We start from the raw sequence: 27,037 nt of genomic DNA, 5'->3' as shown, positions 1-27,037 counted from the left end.
ATAAAAGATTTATGTTGCAGGGTGGGAAGCAGAATTACAGAGTTAGTTTACAATATCTTTACACCACATAAATGTACATGCAATCTAGTTCATCAATGTACTGTAATGAACTGTATCGAAGAGTGTTAACTACCTTAGCCTGCAGTGAAAAGCACTGGATAAAATGGCAGGGACCAGAGCTGCAAGCATCAGTGCTGTTGCAGAGTGAGCAAAGATAGGCAGTCGGTAGAAAGGGAGAAAATAAATAATTTAAACCATTTTGCCCCCAAGCACAGAGATTAGCTATTCTTGCACCTCTCAGGACTAGTTACAAATCTATGGTGGATTGACAAGATTAAATAGTCTCCTCTGTCAGCTCTAAAACCTGAGCACCCAAGATTGACATTAAACAAAATACTTCAGCTCACACACTGTTGCTAAGAATTGACAGTTATTTGGATAACTGGAGTAGCTATATTGCTGCAACAATCGTAGTAAAATATTTATGTAATTAAAGCCTGTATGTTTGGTGCAGATCCAAAGGCTGAAAGTACACAGATTTTTAAAAAGCATATGGAACATATGAACGAAGCAAAAATTAAATTTTGAGAAATTAAACTCTGTTGGACTAAAACTCCCAAAATTGAAGTATATATATGTTTACTTGATTCTCTCTGGGGCTATATTTATTTATTTCCACCTCTAGGAGCTCAGACGGCCAACTCCACATGTTGTTCCAGCCTCAGTGGAGCAGGCTCGAGGGGCCAGATGGCCTATTCCTTCTCCTAGTTCTTATGTTCTTAGACTCCTGTGCTTCTTTGGCCATATGCTTTACACAAAATGTGTACTTTGAGCCCAATAGACTTCAGCAGAGTTAACCTGCTCCTTTCGCAACTGGCCAATCTCTCCATGCAAAGATGAGCAGGACAATTTGTTGCACTGATAAACAGAAACAGTTAAAGGGAGAAAATGAAAACAAAAGCAGAAAGGAATGAAAATTTAAAAAATGGCCAGAGCTCGAAAATGAGAAAAAGGCCATTTTACAGCCTCAGCAACACCTTCAGCTGAAAAGTAAGAAAGGTCAAGAATCTTTGCATGGCGCCCAGTGAATAACAGGACCCAGTCTCTCGAGTTGAATTTCTGCTCATAACTGTCAAGAATGAACTGGTATGAGCAAGTAACAAACTTAATTTTGTCCAAGAATTTCAGGTGTTCGTCTTAATAAAAAAACAACAGGCTCACAACTGTCCTTTGCATTGTCTGCAAGCATGAGAGTTGCCATTTATGGAATAGCAAGCATTCTCCCTAACATTTCTCCCTAAGTAGCCTAAGTTTCATTTTAGAAAGATGCAAGAGCCCAAATCCAATCTCTAAGTTTATAATTTCCTTCACACAAATGTTACTAAGGGGCCTAACACCCATTTCAGAGAAAACTGTGCCAAATTGAGCTCAGCCAGTGGCCATCACCAAAACTGCAAACACAAACAGCTCAATATGAGTGACAGTGCTCCTCCCAGCTCCGTAGCACCACTCAGAGCCACTACCAATCTGTAATTCCCTATCCAGCAAGCTTGGGGAGAATGAGGACTCCTGGTGACAAAGTGACCCCTTGAAAATGGACAAGCACTTCCGGTTGCGGCGATGCGGAGCTAAGCCGCACGTTCGGTAGCTCCCGCTATTTTTGGACTTTCGGGCTCTTTTAAGGGCCTGCAGCGGTGCTGGCTGGACTTTTCCCCCTGGTGGGAACACATCCACTGTGCTCATCTGCCAGTGGATGGACTGGACCAGGAGCGGGACGATCATAAAAATCGGCTTTGGAGCAGAGAAGCGTGCGAGGCAGGAAAAACAAGATGGCGGCGGGCGGGGAACCGGCAGCGTGGCACCGGTAACGTGGCAGCAGTGAGCGCAGGAGCAGCAGAAGCAGCTCCATCGCTGCTTCAGAGGGAGCTGAAAGCTGAGATCCTGGAGCAGTTTAAGACCTCGCTGGACAAGCTCATGGCAACTCAGGCGGCTCAGGGTGCGGATATCCGGGGGCTACAGCAAAAGGCCTCGGAGAGCGAGGACAAACTCCTGGGCCTGGCAGTGAAGGTGGAGTCGCACGAGGCGCTTCACAAGAAATGGCTGGCAAGGATGGAGGAGATGGAGAACCGCTCCCGTCGGAAGAACCTGTGGATTTTGGGCCTCCCGGAGGGGCTGGAAGGTTCAGATTTGGGGGCCTACATGGTTGTGATGCTGAATTCGTTAATGGGCGCGGGGTCGTTCCACGGACCCTTGGAGCTGGAGGAGGCCCATCGAATGCTGTTGAGGGAGCCCAGGCCGAACGAGCCGCCTAGGGCGGTGCTGGTCTGTTTTCATCGCTTCGTTGACCGTGAGTGTGTGCTGAGATGGGCGAAGGAGAGGAGCAGCAAGTGGGAGAATGCAGAGATCAGGATCTATCAGGACTAGAGTGCGGAGGTGGCGAAGAGAAGGGCTGGTATCAATTGGGCGAACGGAGTGCTTCACAGGAAGGGGGTGAAGTTTGGCCTGTTACAGCCGGCTCGCCTCTGGGTCACTTACAAGGACCGCCAGCTCTACTTTGACTCTCTGGAGGAGGCCTGGGCCTTTGTCCAGGCAGAGAAGTTGGACTCGAACTGAGGACTGGGGGGTTGGGGAATGATGTACATAGTCCGGAGGCGCTGTCCTCCTTGGTATCCTTTCGTTTTTATTGGCTGTGTTTGATGTTGCCTTTTCGCTGTACTGCTTTTTCGCTTTTTGGGGCTGTTATTTATTCATTGGGGTGCTTTTTAGTTTTTTCACTGGTGGAGGGTTGGGGAGCTGTTCGCGGTCCCGCTGGGTCAGGTGCCCGTCTTTTTCCCACGTGTCGGGTTGGGGGGGGGGGGGGTTTGGGTTGGAAACGCGGGCTTTCTTCCCGCGCTGGAGGAGGAGGGGCCGGCACTGGGAGGGGGGATTGGTGGTTGTGTTGCATCGGGGGGGTCGTCGGGATGGCGGGAGCAGCCGGGGTCAGCAGGAGTCGGCTGACTTACGGAAGTACAATGATAGGGGTTACGCAGCTAGGGGGGCCCTGGCTTGGGAGGGTGGGTGGGCTCGGGGGGGGGGGGGGGAGTACCGGGTTGCTGCTGCAGGGGCCGTAGGGAAACGGCTGGTGAAGGGATAGGCTGGGGGTGGGGGTCTGCCACCATGGGGAACGGGCCTGGGGGGTTCTCTGGGCACATAGTGAGCCGAGGGAGGGCTATGGCTGACCGGCGCAGAGGGAGGGGGCAGACCCCCCAGATTCGGCTGGTCACATGGAACGTGAGGGGGCTGAATGGACTGGTGAAGCGGTCCCGGGTCTTGGCACACCTGAAGGGGCTGGGAGCGGACGCAGCTATGCTCCAGGAGACGCACCTTAAGGTGGCGGATCAGGTGAGGCTGAGAAGAGGCTGGGTGAGACAGGTGTTTCACTCGGGGCTTGATGCGAAGAATTGAGGGGTGGCGATCTTAGTTGGCAAGAGCTTGTCGTTTGTTGCGTCGTATGTGGTGGCGGACAGTGCAAGTATATACGTAATGGTGAGTGGTAGACTTCAGGGGGAGCGGGTGGTTCTGGTCAATGTGTACGCCCCCAACTGGGACGATGCGGGCTTCATGTGGTTAATGTTGAGCCGGATCCCGGACCTGGAGACGGGGGGTTTGATCTTTGGAGGGGACTTTAATACGGTGTTGGATCCGGCTCTGGATCGTTCGAAGTCTAGGACGGGCAAGAGGCCGGCAGCAGCCTTGGCGCTGAGGGGGTTCATGGATCAGATAGGAGGGGGGGGCGGAGGTCTTTGAAGCCGGGGAGGGGTGGGTGGGCTAGGGAGTTCTCCCTTTTTTTCCCATGTCCACAAGGCTTATTCCCGGATTGACTTTTTTGTTCTCAGCAGGGAGCTAATCCCGAGAGTGGTGGGGGCGGAGTATTCGGCGATAGCCATATCTGACCATGCTCTGCATTTGGTGGACCTGGAGCTGGGGGAGGGGAAGGATCAGCGCCCGCTGTGGAGGATAGGTGTGGGGCTTCTGGCAGAGGAGGAAGTATGTGGGCGTGTCCGTAGGGGTATAGAGGGGTATTTGGAAGCCAACGATAACGGTGAGGTGGAAGTTGGGGTGGTTTTGGAAGCGCTGAAGGCAGTGGTTAGAGGGGAGCTGATAGCCATTCGGGCGTACAGGGAGAGGGTTGAGAGGGAGAGGCTGGTGGAAGAAATGGTAAGGGTGGACAACATGCGGATGTGCCGGAGGAGGGGCTTTTGAGGAAGTGTCGCCGTCTCCAAGCGGAGTTTGATATACTGACCACCCGGAAGGCGGAGGCGCAGTGGAGGAGGGCGCAGGGGGCGGTATATGAGTATGGGGAGAAGGCAAGTCGGATGCTGGCCCACCAGCTCCGGAAGCAGGAGGCAGCGAGAGAGATAGGGGGAGTCACAGATGCAGGAGGGAACTTGGTGCGGGGTGGCAGGGACATTAATGGGGTGTTCAGATCCTTTTACGAGGGGCTGTGCCGGGCGGTGCCCCCTAGGGAGGTGGGCGGGATGGACCGTTTTCTGGATAGGCTGGAGTTCCCAAGAGTAGAGGATGAGCGGGTGGAGGGACTGGGGGCCCCAACCGAGTTGGAGGAGCTGATGGAGGCGCTGGGGAGCATGCAGACAGGGAAAGCACCGGGACCTGACTGGTACCCGGTGGAGTTTTACAAGAAGTTTTCCGATCTGCTGGGCCCGCTACTTGTGAGGACCCTGAATGAGGCGAGGGGGGGGGGGGGGGGGGGGGGGCTCTGCCCCCGACGATGTCTAGAGCAATAATTTCACTGATCCTGAAGCGGGATAAGGACCTCCTCCAGTGTGGGTCTTACAGGCCGATTTCGCTCCTCAACACGGATGCAAAGTTGTTGGCGAAGGTACTGTCCAGAAGGGTGGAGGATGTGGTCCCGATGGTTATCCATGAGGACCAAACGGGGTTTGTGAAGGGGAGGCAGCTGAAAGTTAATGTACAGCGGCTTATTAATGTTATGATGATGGCGTCGGCGGCTGGGGAGGCGGAAATAGTAGCATCGATGGATGCTGAGAAAGCTTTTGACAGGGTGGAGTGGAGCTACCTGTGGGAAGTGCTGAGGAGGTTCGGGTTTGGTGAGGGATTCATCAGCTGGGTGAGGTTGCTATACAGCTCCCCGGTGGCGAGTGTGGTGACGAATGGGAGGAGGTCGGAGGACTTTTGGCTTTCCCGGGGGACGAGGCAGGGGTGCCCCTTGTCTCCCCTGCTCTTCGCGTTTGCGATTGAGCCCTTGGCCATGGCTCTGAGGGATTCGAAGAACTGGAGGGGGATTGTGCAGGGAGGGGAGGAGCACCGGTTGCCATTGTACGCAGATGATTTACTGTTGTACATCGCGGATCCGGCGGGGGGTGGGGGGGATGCCAGAGGTGGAAGATACTTGGGGAGTTTGGGGACTTTTCGGGCTACAAGCTCAACGTGGTAAAAAGTGAGCTGTTTGTGCTGCACCTGGGGGACCAGGAGAGGGAGATAGGACAGCTCCCATTGAAGAGGGCGGAGAGGAGCTTTAGATACCTTGGGGTCCAGATAGCTAGGAGCTGGGGGGTCCTGCACAGGCTAAACTTTTCGAGGCTGGTGGAACAGATGGAGGAGGAGTTCAGGAGGTGGGACGCACTGCCACTCTCTTTGGCGGGCAGGGTCCAGTCGGTTAAGATGACGGTGCTCCCGAGGTTTTTGTTTCTTTTCCAGTGCCTCCCCATATTGATTCCGAAGGCTTTTTTCAAGAGGGTGAATAAGAGTATTCTGGGGTTCGTGTGGGCGCGGAAGAACCCGAGAGTGAGGAGGGTATTCCTGGAGCGAAGAAGGGAGGCAGGCGGTTTGGCGCTGCCCAACCTGTGTGGGTATTACTGGGCTGCGAATGTGGCAATGATTCGCAGGTGGGTGATGGAGGGGGAGGGTGCCGCATGGAAGAGGTTGGAGGTGGCGTCCTGTGTGGGTACGAGTTTGGAGGCATTGGTGACGGCCCCGCTTCCACTCCCCCCGGCAAGATATTCCACGAGTCCGGTAGTGGTGGCGTCCCTCAAAATTTGGGGGCAGGGGAGGCGGCACAGGTGGGGGGGGGGGGAAGTGAAGGCCCCGATACGGGGCAATCACCGGTTTTGCACCAGGGAGAATGGATGGTGGGTCTTTGAGTTGGCATAGGGCAGGCATCAGGTGGATGGGGGACCTTTTCCTATACGGGAAGTTCGCGACTTTAGAGCAGTTGGAGGTGAAGTGGAGCCTACCCCCTGGGAATGCTTTCAGTTATATGCAGATTAGGGCGTTTGTTAAGCGGCAGGTGGCGGAGTTTCCGCTGCTGCCACCTAGGGGGGTGCAGGATAGGGTGCTCTCGCGGACGTGGGTCGGTGAGGGGAGGATCTCGGCTATTTATCAGATGATGCAGGAAGAGGAGGAGGCCTCGGTGGAGGAGCTGAAAGCGGTGGGAGGAGGAGATAGGGGAAGAGATTGACGATGGGACGTGGGCGGTTGCCCTGGGGAGGGTGAACTCATCCTCTTCTTGCGCACGGCTCAGCTTAATTCAGCTGAAGGTGCTGTATATGGCGCACATGACTGGGGCCAGGATGAGCCGGTTCTTTGGAGGAGGGGGAGGGCAGGTGTGGGAGGTGCTCGGGAGGCCCGGCGAACCACACACACATGTTTTGGGCATGTCCGGCGTTGGAGGGGTTTTGGAAGGGGGTGGCGGGGACTTTGTCCAGGGTGGTCAGTTCCAGGGTGGAGCCGGGCTGGGGGCTCACGATCTTTGGGGTAGCATCGGAGCTGGGAGTGCAGGAGGCGAGAGAGGCCGGTACCCTGGCCTTTGCGTCTCTAGTAGCCCGGCGTAGGATTCTCTTACAGTGGAGGGATGCGAAGCCCCCGAGCCCGGAGGCCTAGATCAATGACATGGCCGGGTTCATCAGGCTGGAAAAGGTTAAGTTTGCCCTGAGGGGGTCGCTACAAGGGTTCTTCTGGCGGTGGTAGCCTTTTCTCGATTTCCTGGCGGAGGGGTAGAGAGTGGTCAGTCTCAGCAGCAACCCGGGGGGAGGGGGGGGGCGCGTAAGGACGGGTGTGTTCGGGGTTTGTTAAGGGGGTTTGTTTTTGCGACGGTGTGTTTGCTATTTTCTTCTTTCTTGTATTGTTATTAGTTATTAATTTGTTACTTTGTATTGGGGGGTATTTCTTTTTCTGTTTCTGTTTATTTTTACACTTTGTTTACTTTAACTGTTGGGAGAAAATTTGTTGTTGAAAAATTTGAATAAAAATTATTTAAAAAAAAAGAAAATGGACAAGCTGCCTTTAGAGCTGCGATAGGTGCTGTCAGCTGGCCCAATCTATCCATGACGTCCAATTTAGTGAGATTTTCAGGTCTTCCAGTTCAGGCGCAGTTTTTTTTTGCAGTTAGTTAGGAATAATCAATCTCTACCCTATTTACTGTGGTTTAGACTGTAATCAGAAAGGTTATATATGCATGCCTGCAAAGAAGAAAGGGCAAAAGATATTATTGCCATGACTGCATCTACATCCTTTCCAAAGTAAATTCTTTTCCTCTTGCCAACTCTAAAAATTCAACCTACTACTTCTGGCCAACTGGATGGGTTCATTCCATACTTTAAAAAAAATCCTTACATGGACTTTAGCAATGTTAGTATTCAATAGAGTAACACTATGACTGATCTCCAAAAACATGCTGTTTGGTACAGCATGTTCTAGAAACAGGATCATGCCATTTCCCTTCAAATTGCATGAACCCAATCTGCCATCTAAGACTTTTTGTTTTAAATATAGAGGCAACCTTTATCAAAACTGTTATTTCGGGTTTGCACTGGCATGTTAAATAAACTCAATTTTAGTTCCAATAAAAACATACTTCATCTATAAAATCTAAAAACAAAACACATACCGGTTTCTAGAATTACTAACTCTATCCAAAATTACTTATTACCAGTGCAATTATGTCTCACTAATGCTGGAAGTCACACAATGTCCAAAATAAGTTCCACACTAAAATAAGGGAATCACTTTAACCAGAAGTTATTGCAAACATCAAGAAGAAAACTCCAAACAAATACATTGTCTTTGGGTGTCGAAAGTAAGGTAGGTGCATATTGTGGGGGGCACAAGTTTAAATCCCCCCCCAGCAAAACTGGGAAATCGGAGCGTAACAATTGTACGAGTACGTAGTGACATGATGCAAATACAAAGACTCAGAACCAGCCAGCATTAATTCAAGGGCCACTATTCATGACAAATTTGTTTCACGTTGTCAGAACACTGTACATAGATGCAAAACAGGAAATTTTATATGCAGCAAATTTAATCTCTTGGAATTAAGTAGAGAAATGGAAAAGAACTGGACAAAGTAGGTTGAATTGCAAGTTTGACAATTGAGTTGCAAAGTAAAATGTCCTGAAGTTACAACTGTTATGCTTCTTAACCAAAGTGTCACCCTAAATTTTGAGATTATATTTTTACACTCAGCACGCAAGACTTTAGCACTAAATCCTTCATATCTTAAATTTCTCAAGAGGTGACAACTTCAGAATTTAAACATTGAGGATTTTTTTCAAGGGGTCAGGATAAATCTTCATTTAGAAAGATATGGATTAATTAATGACAGTCACAGCTCAGGTATCCTAAAAGGTCATGCCTGACTAACATAATTTTATGAGGACGAAACGAACAGTGTCAATGAGAGTAGTGCATTTGATGTAGTCTGCAGAGATTGTAACAGATTTTGATATGGTCCCACATGGCCGACTGATCATGAAACTAAAAGTCCATCAGATCCAAAACCAAATTGGCAAGCTGGATCCAAATTTGGCTGAGGTTTTTGTGGCTGCTTCCAATGCTGCTACCCGAGGGTCAGTACTTGCTTTTTGTGGTACATATTCATGATTTCGACTTGAAGTAAGGGGCATGATTAAGAAATTTGCATACAATACAAAAATTGGTTATGTAGTCCATAAAGAAGAAGAAAGCTGTAGACTACAGGAATGTATAATTGTCTAGTCCGGTGGACAATTTAACAGGAAATGGAGTTCAAGCCGCAGGAAGGCAAACAAAGGAATACAAACGGATAATAGGATACTGTGATGTATAGAGAAGCAGAGGGACCTTGGGAGTGTATGTCCACAGATCCTTGGAGGTGGCTGGCAGGTGGAAAGCTGGTTCAAGAAGTGATATTTCTGAAGGGCAACTGGAGATGGGCAATAAATGCTGGCCTAACCAGTGACGCCCACATCCCGTAAATACATTTTTAAAAATAGCCTGTAAGACGACGAATTATACTAGAACTGGACAAAAAGTTGGTTATGCCAGAGCTGGAGCACTGCATGTAGGTCTGCACAACTGGATAAATGTGATTGCACTAGAGGGGGCATACAGGTGATTTGAGGGAAGACTGCATTGACTAGAGTTTTCATTTGCAGTACAGGTGGTTGAGGGAGAGCTAATTGAAGTGTCTAAATTGAAAAATCTAGAATGCATAGGAAGATCCTATTTCCCTTGGCTGAAGGGCACTTAACCAGCTAAGAGGTTCACAGGAGATTTGAGGGGACATTTCCTCACTTACTCACTCTTCCAACATCTTCCATCAGGCAGAAGATACAAAAGTCTGAGAACATGCAGGAACAGATTCAAAAACAGCTTCTTTCCCACTGTCACCAGACTCCTAAATGACCCTCTTATGAACTGATCTGATTAATACTACACTCCTGTATGTTTCAGCCGATGCTTGTGTCTCTTATTTACATTGTGCACCTTGTGTTGCCCTATTATGTAATTTATTTTCATGGACTAACTGATCTGTTTGAGCTGCACGCAGAAAAATACTTTTCACTGTACCTCGGTACACATGACAATAAACAAATCCAAATTGAAAGCACTTGTGCAGAGACTTGTACAATCGTAAATATTAGATTTGGTTCTTACTAGTGTAGAAAAACCTTACTGATTTGAATAAAATTCTATCCTGACTTATTTGGTTCATTCTTTCTTTTAAGCTTACGACATTAGTAGGGCAGCATGTTAGCAGTAGTTAGCACTTTTGCTTCACAGTGCCAGGGATCTGGGTTTGATTCCAAGCTTGGGTCACTGTCTGTGTGGAGTCTGCATGTTCTCCCCGTGTCTGTATGGGTTTCCCCCCACAAGTCCCGAAAGAGGTGCTGGTTAGATGAATTGGACATTCTGAATTCTCTCTCTGTACCCAAACATGCGCTGGAGTGTGGCGACTAGGGGCTTTTCACAGTAACGTCATTGCAGTGTTAATGTAAGCCTACTTATTATTATTGGCCCTACACTGTTTGGAGATCAAATGGTCTCCATAATATATAATAGCATTTACAGTGCAGAAGGAGGCCATTTGGCCCATCTAGTCCGCACCGGCTCTTGGAAAGAGCACCCTACCCAAGGTCCACACCTCCGCCCTATCCCCATAACCCCACCCAACATTGGACATGAAGAGCAATTTAGCATGGCCAATCCACCTAACCTGCACATCTTTGGACTGTGGGAGGAAACCGGAGCACCCGGAGGAAACCCATGCACACACGGAGAACGTGCAGACTCCTCACAGGCAGTGACCCAAGCCGGGAATCGAACCTGGGACCCTGGAGCTGTGAAGCAATTGTGCTAACCACAATGCTACCGTGCTGCCCTCAATGGATATTGTAATATCTTTTCCTCAAACCAATTTCCTCTTCATGAGGACCAAAAGAAACTTCAAATTTGATTTAGAATCAGTCACAAGTAAGAAAACTCCCTGGTTTTTCAGATAACTTCAGCCGATAGTTTAAAACGGAATATATGCCAATGCTGGAATAAAGAACTAATTTACACTCAGATTAATTTACTGGATTTGCACTTGTTGCACATTGGTGTTCTCTGGAATTCCAGTACAGCATGAAAGGGAGAAACATTGACAGCCAAAGTGTAAAATGATTTACTGTTTGCAGCAGGCACTTTTATAACTTGCCAAGACCCTTTTGGAGGTCTGTTCTGAACCAGGAAAGGCAGGACAAATCCAACCCGGCCAATTACCACCCTATCGATCTACTCTCAATCGTAAGTACAGTGGTGGAACCGGTCATCAACAGCACTTACTCAGCAATAACCTGCTCACTGATGCTCAGTTTGGTTCTGCCAGGGTTTGGAAGGTGCTGTCTCAGGAGCCTTGGTGAGTCCCTGCAGTGCATCTTGTAGATGGTACACAATGCTGCAACTATGCATCAGTGGTAAAGAAAGCGAATGTTTGTGGAAGGGGTGCTAATCAAGTGGGCTTTGTCCTGATGTTGTCGGGCTTCGTGTGGTTGAAGCTGCACTCATCCAGGAAGTGGAAAGTATTCCATCACACTCTGACTTGGACAGGCTTTGGGGAGTCAGGAGATCAGTTACTCGCCTCAGGATCCCTAGCCTCTGACCTGCTCTTGGAGCCACAGTATTTATATGGTAGTCCAGTTCAGCTTCTGGTCAATGGTAACCTCCAGAAGGCTGATCATGGGGAATTCAGGAATGGTAATGCCACTGAATGTCATGGGGCGATGGTTAGATCCTGTCTTGTAGGAGATGGTCATTGCCTGGCACTTGTGTGGCCCAAATGTTCCTCGTCAGTTCAAGACTGGATATTGTCCAGGTCTTGCTGCATTTGGACATGGGCTGTCTAAGTATCTGAGGAGTCTCGCATAGTGCTGAACATTGCGCAATCAAGCAAACATTCCCACTTCCAACCTTATGATGGACGTATCTGAAGATGGTCGGGCAAATGTTCATCCTGGAGTTCAGTTACTAGTGGTGTACCGCAAGGATCTGTTTTGGGGCCACTGCTGTTTGTCATTTTTATAAATGACCTGGAAGAGGGTATAGAAGGATGGGTTAGTAAATTTGCAGATGATACGAAGGTCGGTGGAGTTGTGGATAGTGCTGAAGGATGTTATAGGATACAGAGGGACATAGATAAGCAGCAGAGCTGGGCTGAGAGGTGGCAGATGGAGTTTAATGCGGAAAAGTGTGAGGTGGTTCACTTTGGAAGGAGTAACAGGAATGCAGAGTACTGGGCTAATGGCAAGATTTTTGGTAGTCTAGATGAACGGAGAGATCTCGGCATCCAGGTACATAAATTCCTGAAAGTTGCCACCCAGGTAAATAGGGCTGTTAAGAAGGCATATGGTGTGCTAGCCTTTATCAGTAGGGGGATTGAGTTTCGGAGCCACAAGGTCATGCTGCAGCTGTACATAACTCTGGTGCGGCCGCTCCTGGAGTACTGCGTGCAGTTTTGGTCACCACATTATAGGAAGGATGTGGAACCTTTGGAAAGGGTTCAGAGGAGATTTACTAGGATGTTGCCTGGTATGGAGGGAAGGTCTTACGAGGAAAGGCTCAGGGACTTGAGGTTGTTTTCGTTAGAGAGGAGAAGGCTGAGAGGTGACTTAATAGAGACATATAAGATAGTCAGAGGGTTAGATAGGGTGGACAGTGAGAGTCTCTTTTCTCAGGTGGTGATGACCAACACGAGGGGACATAGCTTTAAATTGAGGGGTAGTAGATATAGGACAGATATCAGAGGCAGTTTCTTTACTCAGAGAGCAGTAGAGGTGTGGAACGCCCTGCCTGCAACAGTAGTAGACTCGCTAACTTTAAGGGCATTTAAGTGGTCACTGGATAGACATATGGATGAAAATGGAATATAGGTCAGATAGGCTTCAGATGGTTTCACAGGTCGGCGCAACATCGAGGGCCAAAGGGCCCGTACTGTGCTGTAATGTTCTATGGTCACTACTCTGAGGAATGCTTGCAGTAATGTCCTGGAACTGAAATGATTGGCTTCCCACAATCACAACCACGTTAAGAACTTGGTTGGGGCTGGCAAGGGTTTCAGAAACAAATAATAACAAAACGATAATCAGAATCTGGACATCAGCCTTCTGCCAGTCTCTAACAGTTACATGATTGGCCTTGGATACAATTACGATCTTAAAACTAAGTAAAGTCAACACTTTGGGGGAGAGAACTGAGAACCTGAGGGATCACCACACCTCAAGTGAGGACTAAGGTTGAGAAGGTGGGCCTTCATAAATAACAGCCAGTACGGGAATTGAACCCTCGATGTTGGCCTTGATCTGCATCATAAACCAGCTATCCAGCCAACTGAGCTAAACCGGCCCCCAGTTATGATCTTAACATTCCTGGTGACAGCATTTGCTGGAGGAACACTTGTGGAGGTAGGAGGGAGAAAGAGAATGGGATGACTGTAATCATACAGAATTTAGTTACAGCACTAGAACGTAACGATGCTTGTCACAAATTATGATTCTGTACCGGTAATTCTCTCAAAACAGCATCCATTTGTCATTCCTGAAAGAAATCTGCAGTGTATTTTTGTTTCTTGATATCAATCGTAGCTTGAGCCAGGATCAATAAGACCCTTCAAAGAGGGGACTGATCTTGCACCTGATTTTTACCTATCATTTTAGGGTTGAAACAACACTCCAGTGAGACCAACAGGATTACAAATCACCAACGTAGCACATTTTATATGAAGCACATGAAGGGAGCAGTGTTTAAGTGAAATCTATCCTTTCAATACTCCTAGTATGCCTCTCCTAAGTTTAACTCACTCGACAGGTTAGCAATTCCTGAACTAGCTGGAATGATTCTTTTAAAGTTGTGCACTTATATTACAACTGGCAGATTCTTCCATCTCCCAACTTGTTTCTAGACTGTAACTCAAGACCACACATATAAAATTGGAGATTTAGCATGGAAGCAGATCAATTGGTCACAAGTACTTCAATATCCAGATATATCTTCTTCGCTCCTTTTATATGGTCATTGTTAGCGAAGTAGGTATCGCTGATGTGGAACAATGTGTGAACAAAGACAGCTTTCTAATCCTCTAAAGAGCGTAGGGCAAGAATATACCCGATGGGAGTAAAATTATACAGTTTTGAAGTACCACTACAGTAGAACAAGGGTGAGTGTGGATAATTTGAACAAAAGACCACTAAAGGGATTAGTGTAAATGTAGTAAGCCACGAGATGCCATTAGTCATAATGCACACTGATTTATATCCAACAGGAATTAAAAATACTCTTCTTGCACTAGTATTTGAAATGAAAATGAAATGAAATGAATCATAAAATCATAATGAAATGAAAATTACTTATTGTCACAAATAGGCTTCAAATGAAGTTATTGTGAAAAGCCTCTAGTCGCCACATTCCGGCGCCTGCTCGGGGAGGCTGGTACGGGAATTGAACCCGCGCTGCCGGCCAGTATTGGTCTGCTTTAAAAGCCAGTGATTTAGCCCTGTGCTAAACCAGTCCCTAAACCAAAAAGAAGAATGCTTCAGAGAATAAAGCTTCTCAGTCTGACTGTTAAGAAAAAGTAATGAAAGCAGTTTTAAAATGTAATATCCATTTATTGCTCATACAAATTGAAACAATTTTCTATGTAGCAATGATTGTTTGAAATAATGAGTTCACTGATGGGTGAAATATTGCCACAATTGTTAATGGTGTGCACTGTTTAACGAGAGTGTAAAACGACAGATGACCATTTATACAATGCTTTGCTTATGAGGCAAATGTAGAACAAAAGTATTTGCTTTGAGCCAATCCATTCCTTTCCCTATTCCCAGTAACTGACACCCTCAAGATCTCCCTACAGCAAAGCTATCAATGCGATTGCAGACAGCTCTGTATTGCTGCAGAAAAACGTTCTGGCCGCTGGTGTGTTTCTCCAACTGCCCTCACCTGAAAATGAATCTGCTGCATCCCGAGTAAGGTCAGAGGTGAGACTTCTAGAGAGGAGAAAGACCCTCTAACCATCAGCAGTGACAATGTTGGGATGTAAAACTCATCAATTCCCACCCAACATCAAAAGCCTACTTAAGATAACTCAAAAAATTACTCAATGTAATTGAGAAGAAAGACATTTGATACCGCAGATTGGTTTCATCTCTGTCAGCACGCTCATCAATTTTATCTAATGCAACAGCTGTCACAGCATGTCTTTGCTCAGTAATAACAAAAGACTATTGGGGCATCTTAGACACACTGGAGACTGGTCGAACAAATGCCACTGAGATTTGTTCAGTTCATTGTGACATACTTTAGATTAGAGGCATATAATCTGTTATAATTTAACATTGTACACGAGAAGGCTGCACAAAGATTGTGAGGGTTATGATCAAGTCAAAGTTTCCTCACACTTTTGACTCCTTTCACTGTCACCTTTCTGGAACTATGAATACCCGATTCTGAACATTCAAAATTTTCTGCCAGTGTTAAATAAATATCGTGCATAGTAAACATACAATGTTATTGTAAGCAATTTTTCAGACAAAGATCAACTTCCAAAGTTGGACATTTCCTATACCACACAAAAATACAGAACAGAAATGAGTGTAACATTTCCATTCAACTTAAGATACAAACATAGCTCCATTAAAAGGGAAATAGGAAATTGGAAACTATAACAAGATTTTAATATAACTCTTGGATCTGTTTTACAATAGGAGCAGCAACAGAAATAGGTCTTAGCAACTCTACTGAACGAACATGGAGAAACCTTTGAAATACCATCTCGTATTTCAAAATGTTCTCAAAACATAAACTAAAGTCACCAAAACATTCCCAAAATATAGTATCGGTCACATTCAATTAGGTTCCATCAGAACTCAAGCATGAAATTGCATTCACTCAACAGTGCCATCCAGAATTTATTACATACATAAAACTAAATGTTAAAAAGGCATTGTTTCATTCTCAGTCCATGTGCATTACTTGCAAGTCCAGCATTACTGTCCATCCTTTGTTACGCTAAGGTGGTGGTGGGTTGTCATCAACATCTGGGGTTTAATATAACTGGTTAACTTACTAGGAAAATTGAAGGGCAAGTAAGGCTCAACCACGTTGGAAAATACATTAAAAAAGAACATATTCAAAGGTACAAAATTATTCTCCACACCTCAGTTCATTTGGTGCAGGTTTTCCCCCCTTTTCACCCCTCCCTCTTGCCCCACCACCCACAACAAACAGTTCCTACAACATCGTTATGAACAGTCCCCACCGCATCTCAAAGCCCTCTGCTGATCCCCTCAATTCAAACTTGATCTTTTTCAGCTGGAGAAAGCCGTACAAGTCCCCCAGCCAGGCCGACAAACCTGGCGATGCTGTTGACCGCCCATTCCAACAGAATCCTTCGCCAGGCAACAAGAGAGGCGAAGGCCATGACGGCAGCTGTCCTCCCCTCCATCAGCTCCGGCATTTCCGAATCACCAAATCTCGCCACCATAGGGTCCGGCCCGGCCTCTATATCCACAATCTTCGATAGTGTCCAAAACAACCCTTCCCAGTAGCTCTCCAACTTCTCACAGCCCCATATTTGCTGGTCCTTGCCCACACTTCTCACTTGTCTGCCACGCACTGGAAGAACCCATTCATCCTCGCCGAGTCATTTGCACCCTATGCACCACCTTAAAGTGAGTCAAACACATCAGCGCCCGAGGAGGTTGCATTCATCCTGGGCAACATCTCACTCCACATCCTATCTCCCAACCTAGCTCTCCCTGCCATTTATCCTTAATCCTCACCACTTGTTCACCCCACTACTCCACCAGCCACCCATATATATCCCCAATCTTACCCTCTCCTTGCAAATCCGGGAGCAGCAACCACTCCAACAGTATATACTTTGGCAGCTTAGGAAACCAACTCATTCCTTCCGCGCAAAGTCTCTCACTTGCATATATCTGAACTCGCTTCCATTCAGCAGGTGCACCCTCTCCCGCAGCTTTTCCAGACCTGCAAACCTCTCTTTCGGATATAGATCCCTTGCCCTCTCCAACCCCACTTCCGTCCATTTCCTATACGTGCCATCCGTCTCCCCCGGCTTAAATCTGTGATTCCCTCACAGCCGTGTCAGCATTGAAATCCACTCCATCCTAAAGTGTCTCCTCAACTGGCTCCACACCGCAATCGTAGACTGTACCACCAGGCTCACCTTGAACTTTCTCGGTGCCAGCATAAGGGCTGCTGTCACCATGGCCCTTAGGCTGGAACCTCTACAGGACTCCTCCTCCATCCTAACCCACTCTAACCTCTCTCCCTCCCACCACCACCTCACCTTCTTTGCATTCGCCGCCCAGTAGTAGTGCAACAAATTTGATAATGCTATGCCCCTTTCTACCTTTGCAGAGGGCCCTCTTCACCCTAGGGGCTGGTTTAGCAGTGGGCTAAACAGCTGGCTTGTAATACAGAACAATGCCAGCAGCACGGGTTCAATTCCCATACCGGCGTCCCTGAACAGGTGCCGGAAAGTCCTCCCTAATCTCCTCCACCAGGTTACATTTATGCATCATTGCTCACTTCCGTCACCTGAATCCCCAAATACCGGAACCTGTCCCTGGCAACCCCAAATGGCACACCCCAAGATTGGCTCCTGACCCGCAGCATTCACTGGAAACACCTCACTCTTTCCGACATTCAGCTTGTAGCCCGAGAAGGCTCTGAACCTCTCTAGTATGTCCATAATTCTCCCCTCCAATGGGTCCAACACAAACAACAGGTCATCTGTGTACAGCGACACCCGGTGTTCCCTACTCCCCTTTGCAATCTCCTGCCACTTTACTGACCCCCTAAGGGCCACCGCCAAGGATTCCTACCGCCAAGGGTTCTTATCGCCAGCGCGAATAGCAGTGGTGACAGCAGACAACCATGCTTCGTTTCCCTATGCAACCCAAAGCTCCGTGAACTCATCTCATTTGTTTGTACACTTGCCACTGGGGCCACGTACAACAGACGCACGACACCACAAACATCAGCCCAAACCCAAACCGTCCCAAAATCGAAAACAGGTACCACCACTCCATCCGGTCAAAAGCCTTCTCCACGTCCATAGAGGCCACTACCTCTGGTACTCGCGCCTTCGACGGGATCATGGTCACATTTAATAATGCTTTATGTTACTGGAAAGCTGCTTGCCCGTTACAAAACGCATTTGGTCCTCTACAACCACTCCCCGGAACGTATCCTTCCATCCTCCCCACCACTAATTTAGCCAACACCTTCACTTCCATGTTCAAGTGATATGAGCCTATATGACCCACACTCCAACTGGTCCTTCCCCTTCTTCGGAATTAGCGTGATCGATACCTGGGTCAGTGTCTCCGGTAGCTCCCCCTTTTCCAGTGCCTCGCTAAATATCCCTAGTAAATGTGGTGCCAACTCAGTCACTAACTCCATATAGAACTCTGCTGGGTAACTTTCCGCCCCAGGGTCTTCCCCAAGTTGATCCCTTTTATGCTATCCATCATCTTTCAGCCACAGCGGCTTCTCCAGCGCCTGCCTCCTCTCTTCATCCAGCCTTGGGAATTCCAGTTAATCCATATCCTCTTCCTCACCACCACGATCGGCCCTTTATAACTTCTCGTAATAATCCTTGAATGCCTCGTTCATCTTCCCCGGCTCCGTCACTACCTCCCCATTCCCTGTCCGCACCTTCAGAATTTCCCTTGGCGCGACCAGCCTCTGTAGCTGATGGGCTAGCATATGGCTCACTCTCTCTCCATATTCATACGGCACCCCCCTCGCCCTCTGTAGCTGCCTCACTGCTTTCCCCATCGTCAGCCTGTCAAACTGCTCCTGTAACCTCTCTCTCCGCCAACCCTTCCTTGGTAGGTGCATTCGAATATTTCCTGTCCACCTCAACTGTTGGGTCCAACAACCGCCCCTACTCCTCCCTCCTCGTCCCATCTCTGTGCGACTTAAACGAGATAACCTCCCCATGAACCACTGCCTTCAACGCCTCCCAAAATGTGGCCGCCGATACCTCCCCATTCTGATTCAACTCCACATAGTCTCTGATCACTGATTGCATCTTCGCACAGAACCCCTCGCCCACCAAAAGCCACGAATATAACCTCCATCCTGGTCTCTGCTACTGCCTTGAGCTAAATCTAAAGTCCAGCCAATGCAGCACATGATCAGAGATCAGGATTCCTGTGTACACCGCCCCCTCCACACCCACCGACATTGCTTGGCTCATTACGAAAAAGTCATTTCTGGAGTATACCTTGTACACGTGCGTGAAGAAGGACTACTTACTCTCCTCCAGGTTCCTAAACCTCCACGGGTTCAACCACATTAGTGTGGGACTGGAATCACGTATTGACCAAACAGGCTAAAGACAGCAGATTGAGTTTCTAAAATTTCCAGCATGGTTACCTTTGAAGATATCAGCTATGATTTTCAAAATTTCCAGATTAAAAAAAAACGGAATTGAAATTTGCAAACTGCCATTGATTCTGAAATCACGGTGACTCAAAGATTACATGACAAATACAGATGCATGCAAGATTGTAACTTTGGTTTCCTGTTAACTTAATGAAGTTCATCTAGGGACCATCTGAGTCATACACACCAGGAAGGGTCCAGGTTTGACCTCCTGATTACACGACTATAAAACTTAATCCTTAACATCAAAGGTTTGCTCTGGCTACCCTCATTACAGGTGGCTACAGGGTATTACATTTGTTTTCAGTAGGTCAAGAAAGAACTTTTTAAATACTGGAAAAAATCCTGTCAATTTTACACATTTTCCTCTTAACCTTTCCTCATGCAGTGAAAGACAAGATCCAGAATAACACGATATTTCAAATGTGGACTTGTATTGAAAGCCAGGTGAAGAAGATAGGATCTAGCCCAAAGTGGAATTTGGCACATGTTGTAATAGCAGTAAAGTGGAAATTGATTTCCTTTAAAAACATATGTGATAAAAGAGCTCTTATTATCATTGACTATCCAGAGCCATCACATAAGCAATAAGAATCGTCTCATGGACTCAAGCTCAGTTAGTGAACTAGAAAAGGGACAATGATCAGAGGGAGGAATGTTGCTGACTGCATGTGGCACATGGATAGCTACAAGGTAATGGTTACACAGAGGAAGGGATAAATGGGCATTGATGCACTGAGAGACCGAAACAGTCAAGGTGAAGTAAAAAGGAAGGTAGAGTGTGCAGGAACCAACTGAGATCTGCATTTCACTGATAGATTTTAGTGTTGGATGCCAACAGTGAAGTGTAAATCTGAAGTAACACCAGAGTAGTGTAGAGAAAGCGCTCACAAGTGAGGAAGAGCAGGCGAGTAAAACGTTGAGTAAAAAAGTAGTAAAATGATTAGAGAATTCCATCATTAAAAGGCCTGACAGCTTCTCCTGCAGCCATGACAAATATGCAAATACCTTGGCTGTTAAGAGTGCCACTCCAACAACCAGTTTCTCCGATCTAACTGTGTGGGTGGCACAGTAGCACAGTGGTTAGTATTGTTGCTTCACAGAACCACGGTCCCAGGTTCGATTCCTGGCTTGGGTCACTGTCTGCAAAGTCTGCACGTTCTCCCCATGTCTGCACGCGTTTCCTCCGGGTACTCCAGTTTCCTCCCACAAGACCTGAAAGTTAGGTGAATTGGACATTCTGCATTCTCCCTCTGTGTACCCGAACAGGCACCAAAGTGTGGGGACTGGGGGATTTTCACAGTAACTTAATGCAGTGTTAATGCAAGCCTACTTGTGACACCAGATAATTAAAATCCCACATCCCTGAAACCATTCTGATCTTGTTTGCACCCTTTTCAAGGATCCTCAATGTACTTTCTCATGTCTCAAGATCAAAACTGAATGTAAATGCCATCTGTGGCCTAGCTGGAGCTTTATCCAGATTCCAAGAGAACCATTGGCCCTGGACCCTGAATATAAAAGAGTTCAATAGGAGGAGAGAGTAGCTAGTCATTTATTGCATTAACATCTGTACTGCCTTGTGATGCAGAAATCGGTTGACTAAGGTAGAAGCTGTCAGGCCTTTTAATGCTAGTTACTTCAAAAGTAACTGAATGGCTGAGAAATGCTTCAGAATGTGGAGCACATACAAGGAGCTCCATAAATTATTGCTCTTTAGTATATATAGAGAAAAAAATCAAATATACAAATAGTCAAAAAGCAAACTCAAAGGGAGCAGGGGGATAAAGACAGACATACTTTAGGCAAACAGGAGTCAAGGAGGAGAGAAGAAAACAATGGACGGGAAAATGTACTGAGGAGTACAAATGGATCAAGGATAGCAGGGCTTTATGTGAAATATGCAATTTATTAGACGTCAGGGAACATGGCTGCATGGAGGAACAGAGCATTGTAATCTTGTCAGAAACTTGGCTTCAGTCACCTCTGGAAATAATCATTCCCAGATACAAAATATTTACCAGCCATAGAGAGAACGTGTTTATTAATAGAATTATAGTTTCATATTCTTTTATTGATTGACATCACTACCATTGAAATCAAAATCTGCTATTTATGAGACTGCAGTTGCAGCATGTACTGTCTACAGAATGCACTCTAGCAATTCATCTTTCTTTGGCAGCCTTCCATCATGACACAGTCAGTTTGTACCTTGTTGGTCGACACTTAAACCTGGTGTGTGGCTCAGGGGCTCCACTGTGGCATGGCAGTCTTTGCCGGGTATTTGCTGCCGATGAGGACAGAGGACTGAAAATTTGCAGGATTTGCTAGCCATCTTTTCTCTGGGCTCTCTTCTCAGCCAGTTCAGCTTTCGGCTTTGGCTTGCTTCTTCCAGTGCTCCTCCAGAGCTCTTGGCCTTTGGCAACTGCCTGCCTGTGTCTTTTAATCAATAGAATTTACAGTGCAGAAAGAGGCCACTCGGCCCATCGAGTCTGCACCGCCTCTTGGAAAGAGCATCCTACCCGAGGTCAACACCTCCATCCTATCCCCATAACCCAGTAACCCCACCCAACACTAAGGGCAATTTTGGACACTAAGGGCAATTTATCATGGCCAATCCACCTAACCTGCACATCTTTGTCTGCTATCTTCACATTTCACTCCCTGGCATCCTTCTAGTGCAGATATCAATACCAGAAGGTCATGTGCCACTGGCCAGTTCATTGTACAGAAAGACTTTGGGTACATGGCCGTGGCTGAACTGGCGCATCTGATGAACGTGGCTGAACTGGTGCAGATGTCACTGACTTAGTAATGAGTGCACACCGATGGAATTAGCTTGTTCCAGGACCTCAGTTGTTCATGTTGTCCTCCCAAAATGTTCTAAGGATACACCGGAGGCAGTGATGATGGAAACTCTTCAGTTTTTCTCTTGTCTATCCTACGCTGTCCAGGTCTCACCACTGTAGAGGAGTGAATTGCGGATGCAGGTTTGACAGACTCAGAGTTTGGTCAGGTTGCTGTCATACAAAAGTGTCTTATTCTGCTTGGACACAACAGCTGTATTCTTTGCAGATGTTATTTTGCATCAAGTGACTGATAGTCTAGGCTCCATAATCACAAGCAATTAATACCACTGTCACATTGTCAATGCTGATTGATAGTGAAATAATAACATCCTGTGACATGAAATTATCTTCCTGATGCTGATGGTCAAATCTAAGTTTTTGCAGGAGTGAAAGTGTGTCCATTTGCCATTAAAGGTGTTCCCCGGTGTGGAATGCTAGTGGGGCACCTTTGGTATAAAGTAAGTCTGATTAGGAATTGGGCACTGTTGTCTTGAATCAAAGGCAGGAAAAAGCTGAAAGCTTTCCATCAGCTTTGGTATGTAAATGGACACCCTCTGAAGATGAAGGCATATGACAGCAGCAAAGAGAAAATATGCCAAAGAGTGTCAGCACCAGAAGGCAATCCTCTTTGACTCTACAATGAATATCAAAGGATTCCAACTGCACTATCTTAGCCGATCTAACCCATCATGTTATGGAAAGAGATCACACTGAGCAACTCCAGCAGACAGTCAAATTTCTGCAGCAGCTTAAATAGGCTATCTCTGCTCATACGGTTGAATCCATGGTGAGAGTGACGACAGTTGCGTCATTTGTCAATTCAGAAGATCATATCAATCGTACATTTTCCAGTTCCAAAACCACAATGGGATTTGGGATAGAAGTATTCAGTCAGGATCTACAATTTCACAGTGCCAAGATGGACAAGGACTTATTCCACGACACTTAGCAAGGAGATGCATCGATAGTTGGTGCTGCTGCAGTCACCCTTATATTTATACAGGGTCACAACCTTTGCATCACACATATCCTGAAAAACTGCTCCCTTCCTTCAGCAGAGACAGAAAACTTCAGATGCTGTAAGAGGGCCGGATTCCCATGCTTAATGGAGTTGTGTACAAGGCAAATGAGTCAAAAGCTTTGCTAAGTTCTTCCCCTGTAGATTCGCTATCAAGCTTCTGCGACAGGCGGGACTTCTATGGTGTCCAGAGCTTCCTCGGTGACTGCATTTCCCCTACAAGTCAATATGATGTTTATTTGAAATGAAAAATGAAATGAAAATCGCTTATTGTCACGAGTAGGCTTCAATGAAGTTACTGTGAAAAGCCCCTAGTCGCCACATTCCGGAGCCTGTTCGGGGAGGCTGGTACGGGATGACCACCTCTTTTGCATTTGTTCGCAATGCAGCTGTCTTCTTTGCTCAAGCACCTGTTACCTTTATGATTTATCATAATGCTCCTAGCATTTCTTGTATAGAAGGACATCTGGATATTCTGGCATAGCTATAACCAGTAGTCACTGGTGCAGTGCCTTGCAGTCTATTGAACTTTTACTTTTTAGCAGCTCTTAATGCATTCAGAGTCTTCTCACACAGAACTCTGTTGCAATCAATGAGAGTGGGCTGTTAAGTAATGGGTTAAGAGACATTGCAATTAGTTGTCTCATTTATGTTAAGTGTTCAATGATTGTCTCATTTATGTTAAGTGTTCAATGATTGACACTGATATGTAAAGGGGCTTCAGGTGGCCTCTGGATCTGGTGATCTGTAGAGTTCTGTGCAGAGTGAGTTTGAACCATTAAAGGTGTGTTGGTGAAAAAGGAGCTGAACTCTTGCCTCTTCATACCACAGCATCTAATACATCTAACTTGGGCCTCTTGGCTTCAATGACAGGTTCCGTTACAGTTATGTTAGCCTCAAAGCAGTGTTCTTTCTTCTAATATTTTGAGAGTGCAGTGCTGAAAATAGTATCCCGCAATATGCTCCATTTCACTTCTGCACTGCGTGGGAAATCCAGAAAGCACCTGTTTTAATCAAATTGAGGAACTGCAGGTTCATATCTCAATAGGCAGGATGGCTGACGTTGATGGGAGGATGGCATTTCTGCTTTCATTGAAAAAATGTTGAGGATTGCATCCTAACCCTGGTGTACAACAGGGAGTGGTTTGCATCAGTGTGCGCTGATAATATTTTGATTAGCGACTAGTGATAATCAAGCCCAAGGTGGAGCCTGAAAGGGGCTGGGGAGAGGGCCTAGATACGAGACTCTAGAGTTAAAGAACATTAGAACAAAAGGTAGTTCTGACCTGAGGTGGTTACTTTGAAGATGCTTGTGACGTCTGTGTTGAACTGGGAATCTACAACCTTGGTTGAAGATTTTAAGGGGAAATCTTCCTGGAATGATGGACTAGGCCCAATAAATCGCAATCCTTATACAAGTCATTGAAACAATAGGCCAACCAAATGGTTAATAATAATAATAATACTTTTATTGTCACAGGTAGACTTACATTAACACTGCAATGAAGTTACTGTGAAAAGCCTCTAGTCGCCACATTCCAGCGCTTGTTCGGGTACACAGAGGGAGAATTCAGAATTCTCAGCCGGTTTGGGAATTAAACCCACGCTGCTGGCCTTGTTCTGCTTTACAAACCAGCTGTCTAGCCCCTTGAGCTAAACCAGCCCTAATCTTCTAATTTCTGATAACTTGAACTTTGGAGTTTCATTCTTTAGTAAATACCTGGGTTTCACATCTCAAAAAATAAAAGCATGACTGGTCTCCATCGAGATCATAATACTATCTTACACCATGTGTACTTATGCTCCGAATGGCATCTCTCAGCCACATGATCTTGACCACCAAAATAGACAGCAAAGCAATATCATGGGAACACCACCTGAAAATTCCCCTCCTAAAATGATCTTGACCAGGTGGCACGATGGCGCAGTAGTTAGCACTGCTGCCTCACGGTGCCAGGGGCCCGGGTTCAACCCCGGCCCCGAGTCACTGTCCGTGTGGAGTTTGCACATTGTCCCCGTGACTGCATGGGTCTCATGCCCACAACCCAAAGATGTACAGGGGAGGTGCATTTGCTGCGCTAAATTGCTCCTTAATTGGAAAATAATTTTTTTAATGATCATAACTTGGACATATACTAGCGTTCATCACCAGTGGACTAGAATCCTGGAATTTCTTACCCACTGCCGTTTGGAAGCACCATTACAAAAGGGCTCAAACAATTCAAGATGGCAGGTCACCTTCGCCAGGCAACGTGTGAGAGTGATGGTCATTAAGTGCAACCATACCATCGTCATCTAATGAACAAATAAAAAGTAGAAAAGGGAACCTGGAAATGGACAAAGTGCTCTTTTTGTAAGCCAAAATCCAATTTCCTGCTTGTGGACTGCCTTCATTTAATCCGTTCACTATTTTCTACTGACACAGCTAAAACATTTTAGTTTCAAGTGGGAATAAAACTGAAAATCAGTTCATCCAGATGTTCACCCTCCAACCCACATCCCATATTGTAACTGTTTTTATTGCCTTACAGAAAAACACAGCTTTCAGGGAAAAGAAGTTCATAAGGTTCATAAGATATAGAAGCAGAATTAGACCATTCAGCCCATTTTATCTGCTCCGCCATTCGATCACGGATGATATGTTCCCTCATCTGTTACTTACAATGCTACAGACCAAGAGGTGAATTGTAAAATCAACCAGAGCATCTCCTCCCTAGAACACATGATTTAGGAGCCTCCTGAGCCCAAACATGTGATCATGTGATCCCATCACGGCCTCAACTCCACTTTCCTGCCCGTTCTCCATAACCCGTCACCCCATTACCAATTAAAAATCTGTCTAACTCCTCTTTAAATTTAGGCACTGTCCTAGCATCCACCGCACTCTGGGGTAGCAAATTCGACCGATTCACAACCCTTTGCGAGAAGTAGTTTCTCCTCAAATCGCTTTTACATTTACGACCTCTTATTCAAAGACTATGAGCTCTCATTTTAGAATACCTCACTAGAGGGAGCATCAGCTCCACGTCTACTTTATCCATTCCTTTTAGCATCTTGTGTACCTCAATTTGATCTCCCCTCATTCTTCTAAAGTCTAGAGGGTATAGGCCTAAATTGTTCAATCTCTCCTCATACTACAAACTGCTCATCTTTGGAATCAATCTTGTGAACCTCCTCTGAACTGCCTCCAATGCCGACCAAAATGGTGCACAATTTAAATCGGTGCTTAAAATATCTTGTGATGGTATTTTTCAAAAGAGACTAGAATTCCTCTTTAAAAACACAAAAATGAAACAGGCACATTTGTCTGATTCAACAAAACAGAGAAGGTTACCTTTGCAAAGAATACAGTTAGATGGGTTTCACTGCCGAGTATCCAAACGGGAAATTTAGGGGATTTCAGGAATGCTCCAACCTAAAATTAAATGGAAGACAGTTTAAAAAAAACTACAATGGCACATTAAACACAATAAAAAGTTTCTACCGATGAGATATATCCAAAGTAGCATCTAACTTAACCTTTTATTACTCAAGTTACATCAACACCTGACATTACAGGTGCAAGTATTTAAGAGTTACAAATACAAGCCTACAAAATAATAGAGCCCATTTCTAGTTGTTGAATATGCCAGTAAGTGTAAACTCAATTCCATTATATATTTAAATCTTGAAAATCTAATTTTCAACAGAAAAATAGTGCCAATGTTCAGAAGTCATTTGAACCTTAAAAAAATCTAATTGGCACCTTCAGGGAACAAGTACATCTATCCAAAGAGATATAATGTACAATTACGGGCGGCACGGTAACACAGTAGTTAGCACTGTTACTTCACAGTGCTAGGGTCCCAGGTTCGATTCCCGTTGTCTGTGCGGAGCCTGCACGTTCTCCCCCTTGTCTGCGTATGTTTCCTCCGGGTGCCCCGGTTTCCTCCCA

The 27,037-nt window shown here is 46.2% G+C and overlaps 1 protein-coding gene across 3 annotated transcripts in view; it reads right to left on the bottom strand.

The window, feature by feature from the left end:
* The window catches only part of mindy3 (MINDY lysine 48 deubiquitinase 3), a 141,810-nt gene that overhangs the window by 71,910 nt on the left and 42,863 nt on the right, over positions 1-27,037 (bottom strand). For all 3 annotated transcript variants that reach the window (XM_038797948.1, XM_038797949.1, XM_038797950.1), the window contains one exon: positions 26,438-26,518. In XM_038797948.1, coding sequence (XP_038653876.1) covers positions 26,438-26,518 — 81 coding nt within the window. The remainder of the gene's footprint in view (positions 1-26,437; positions 26,519-27,037) is intronic.

The sequence above is a fragment of the Scyliorhinus canicula genome, chromosome 5, assembly GCF_902713615.1.
Source record: "Scyliorhinus canicula chromosome 5, sScyCan1.1, whole genome shotgun sequence".
NCBI classification, from domain to species: domain Eukaryota; kingdom Metazoa; phylum Chordata; class Chondrichthyes; order Carcharhiniformes; family Scyliorhinidae; genus Scyliorhinus; species Scyliorhinus canicula.
This window is presented reverse-complemented; position numbering and strand designations above follow the sequence as displayed.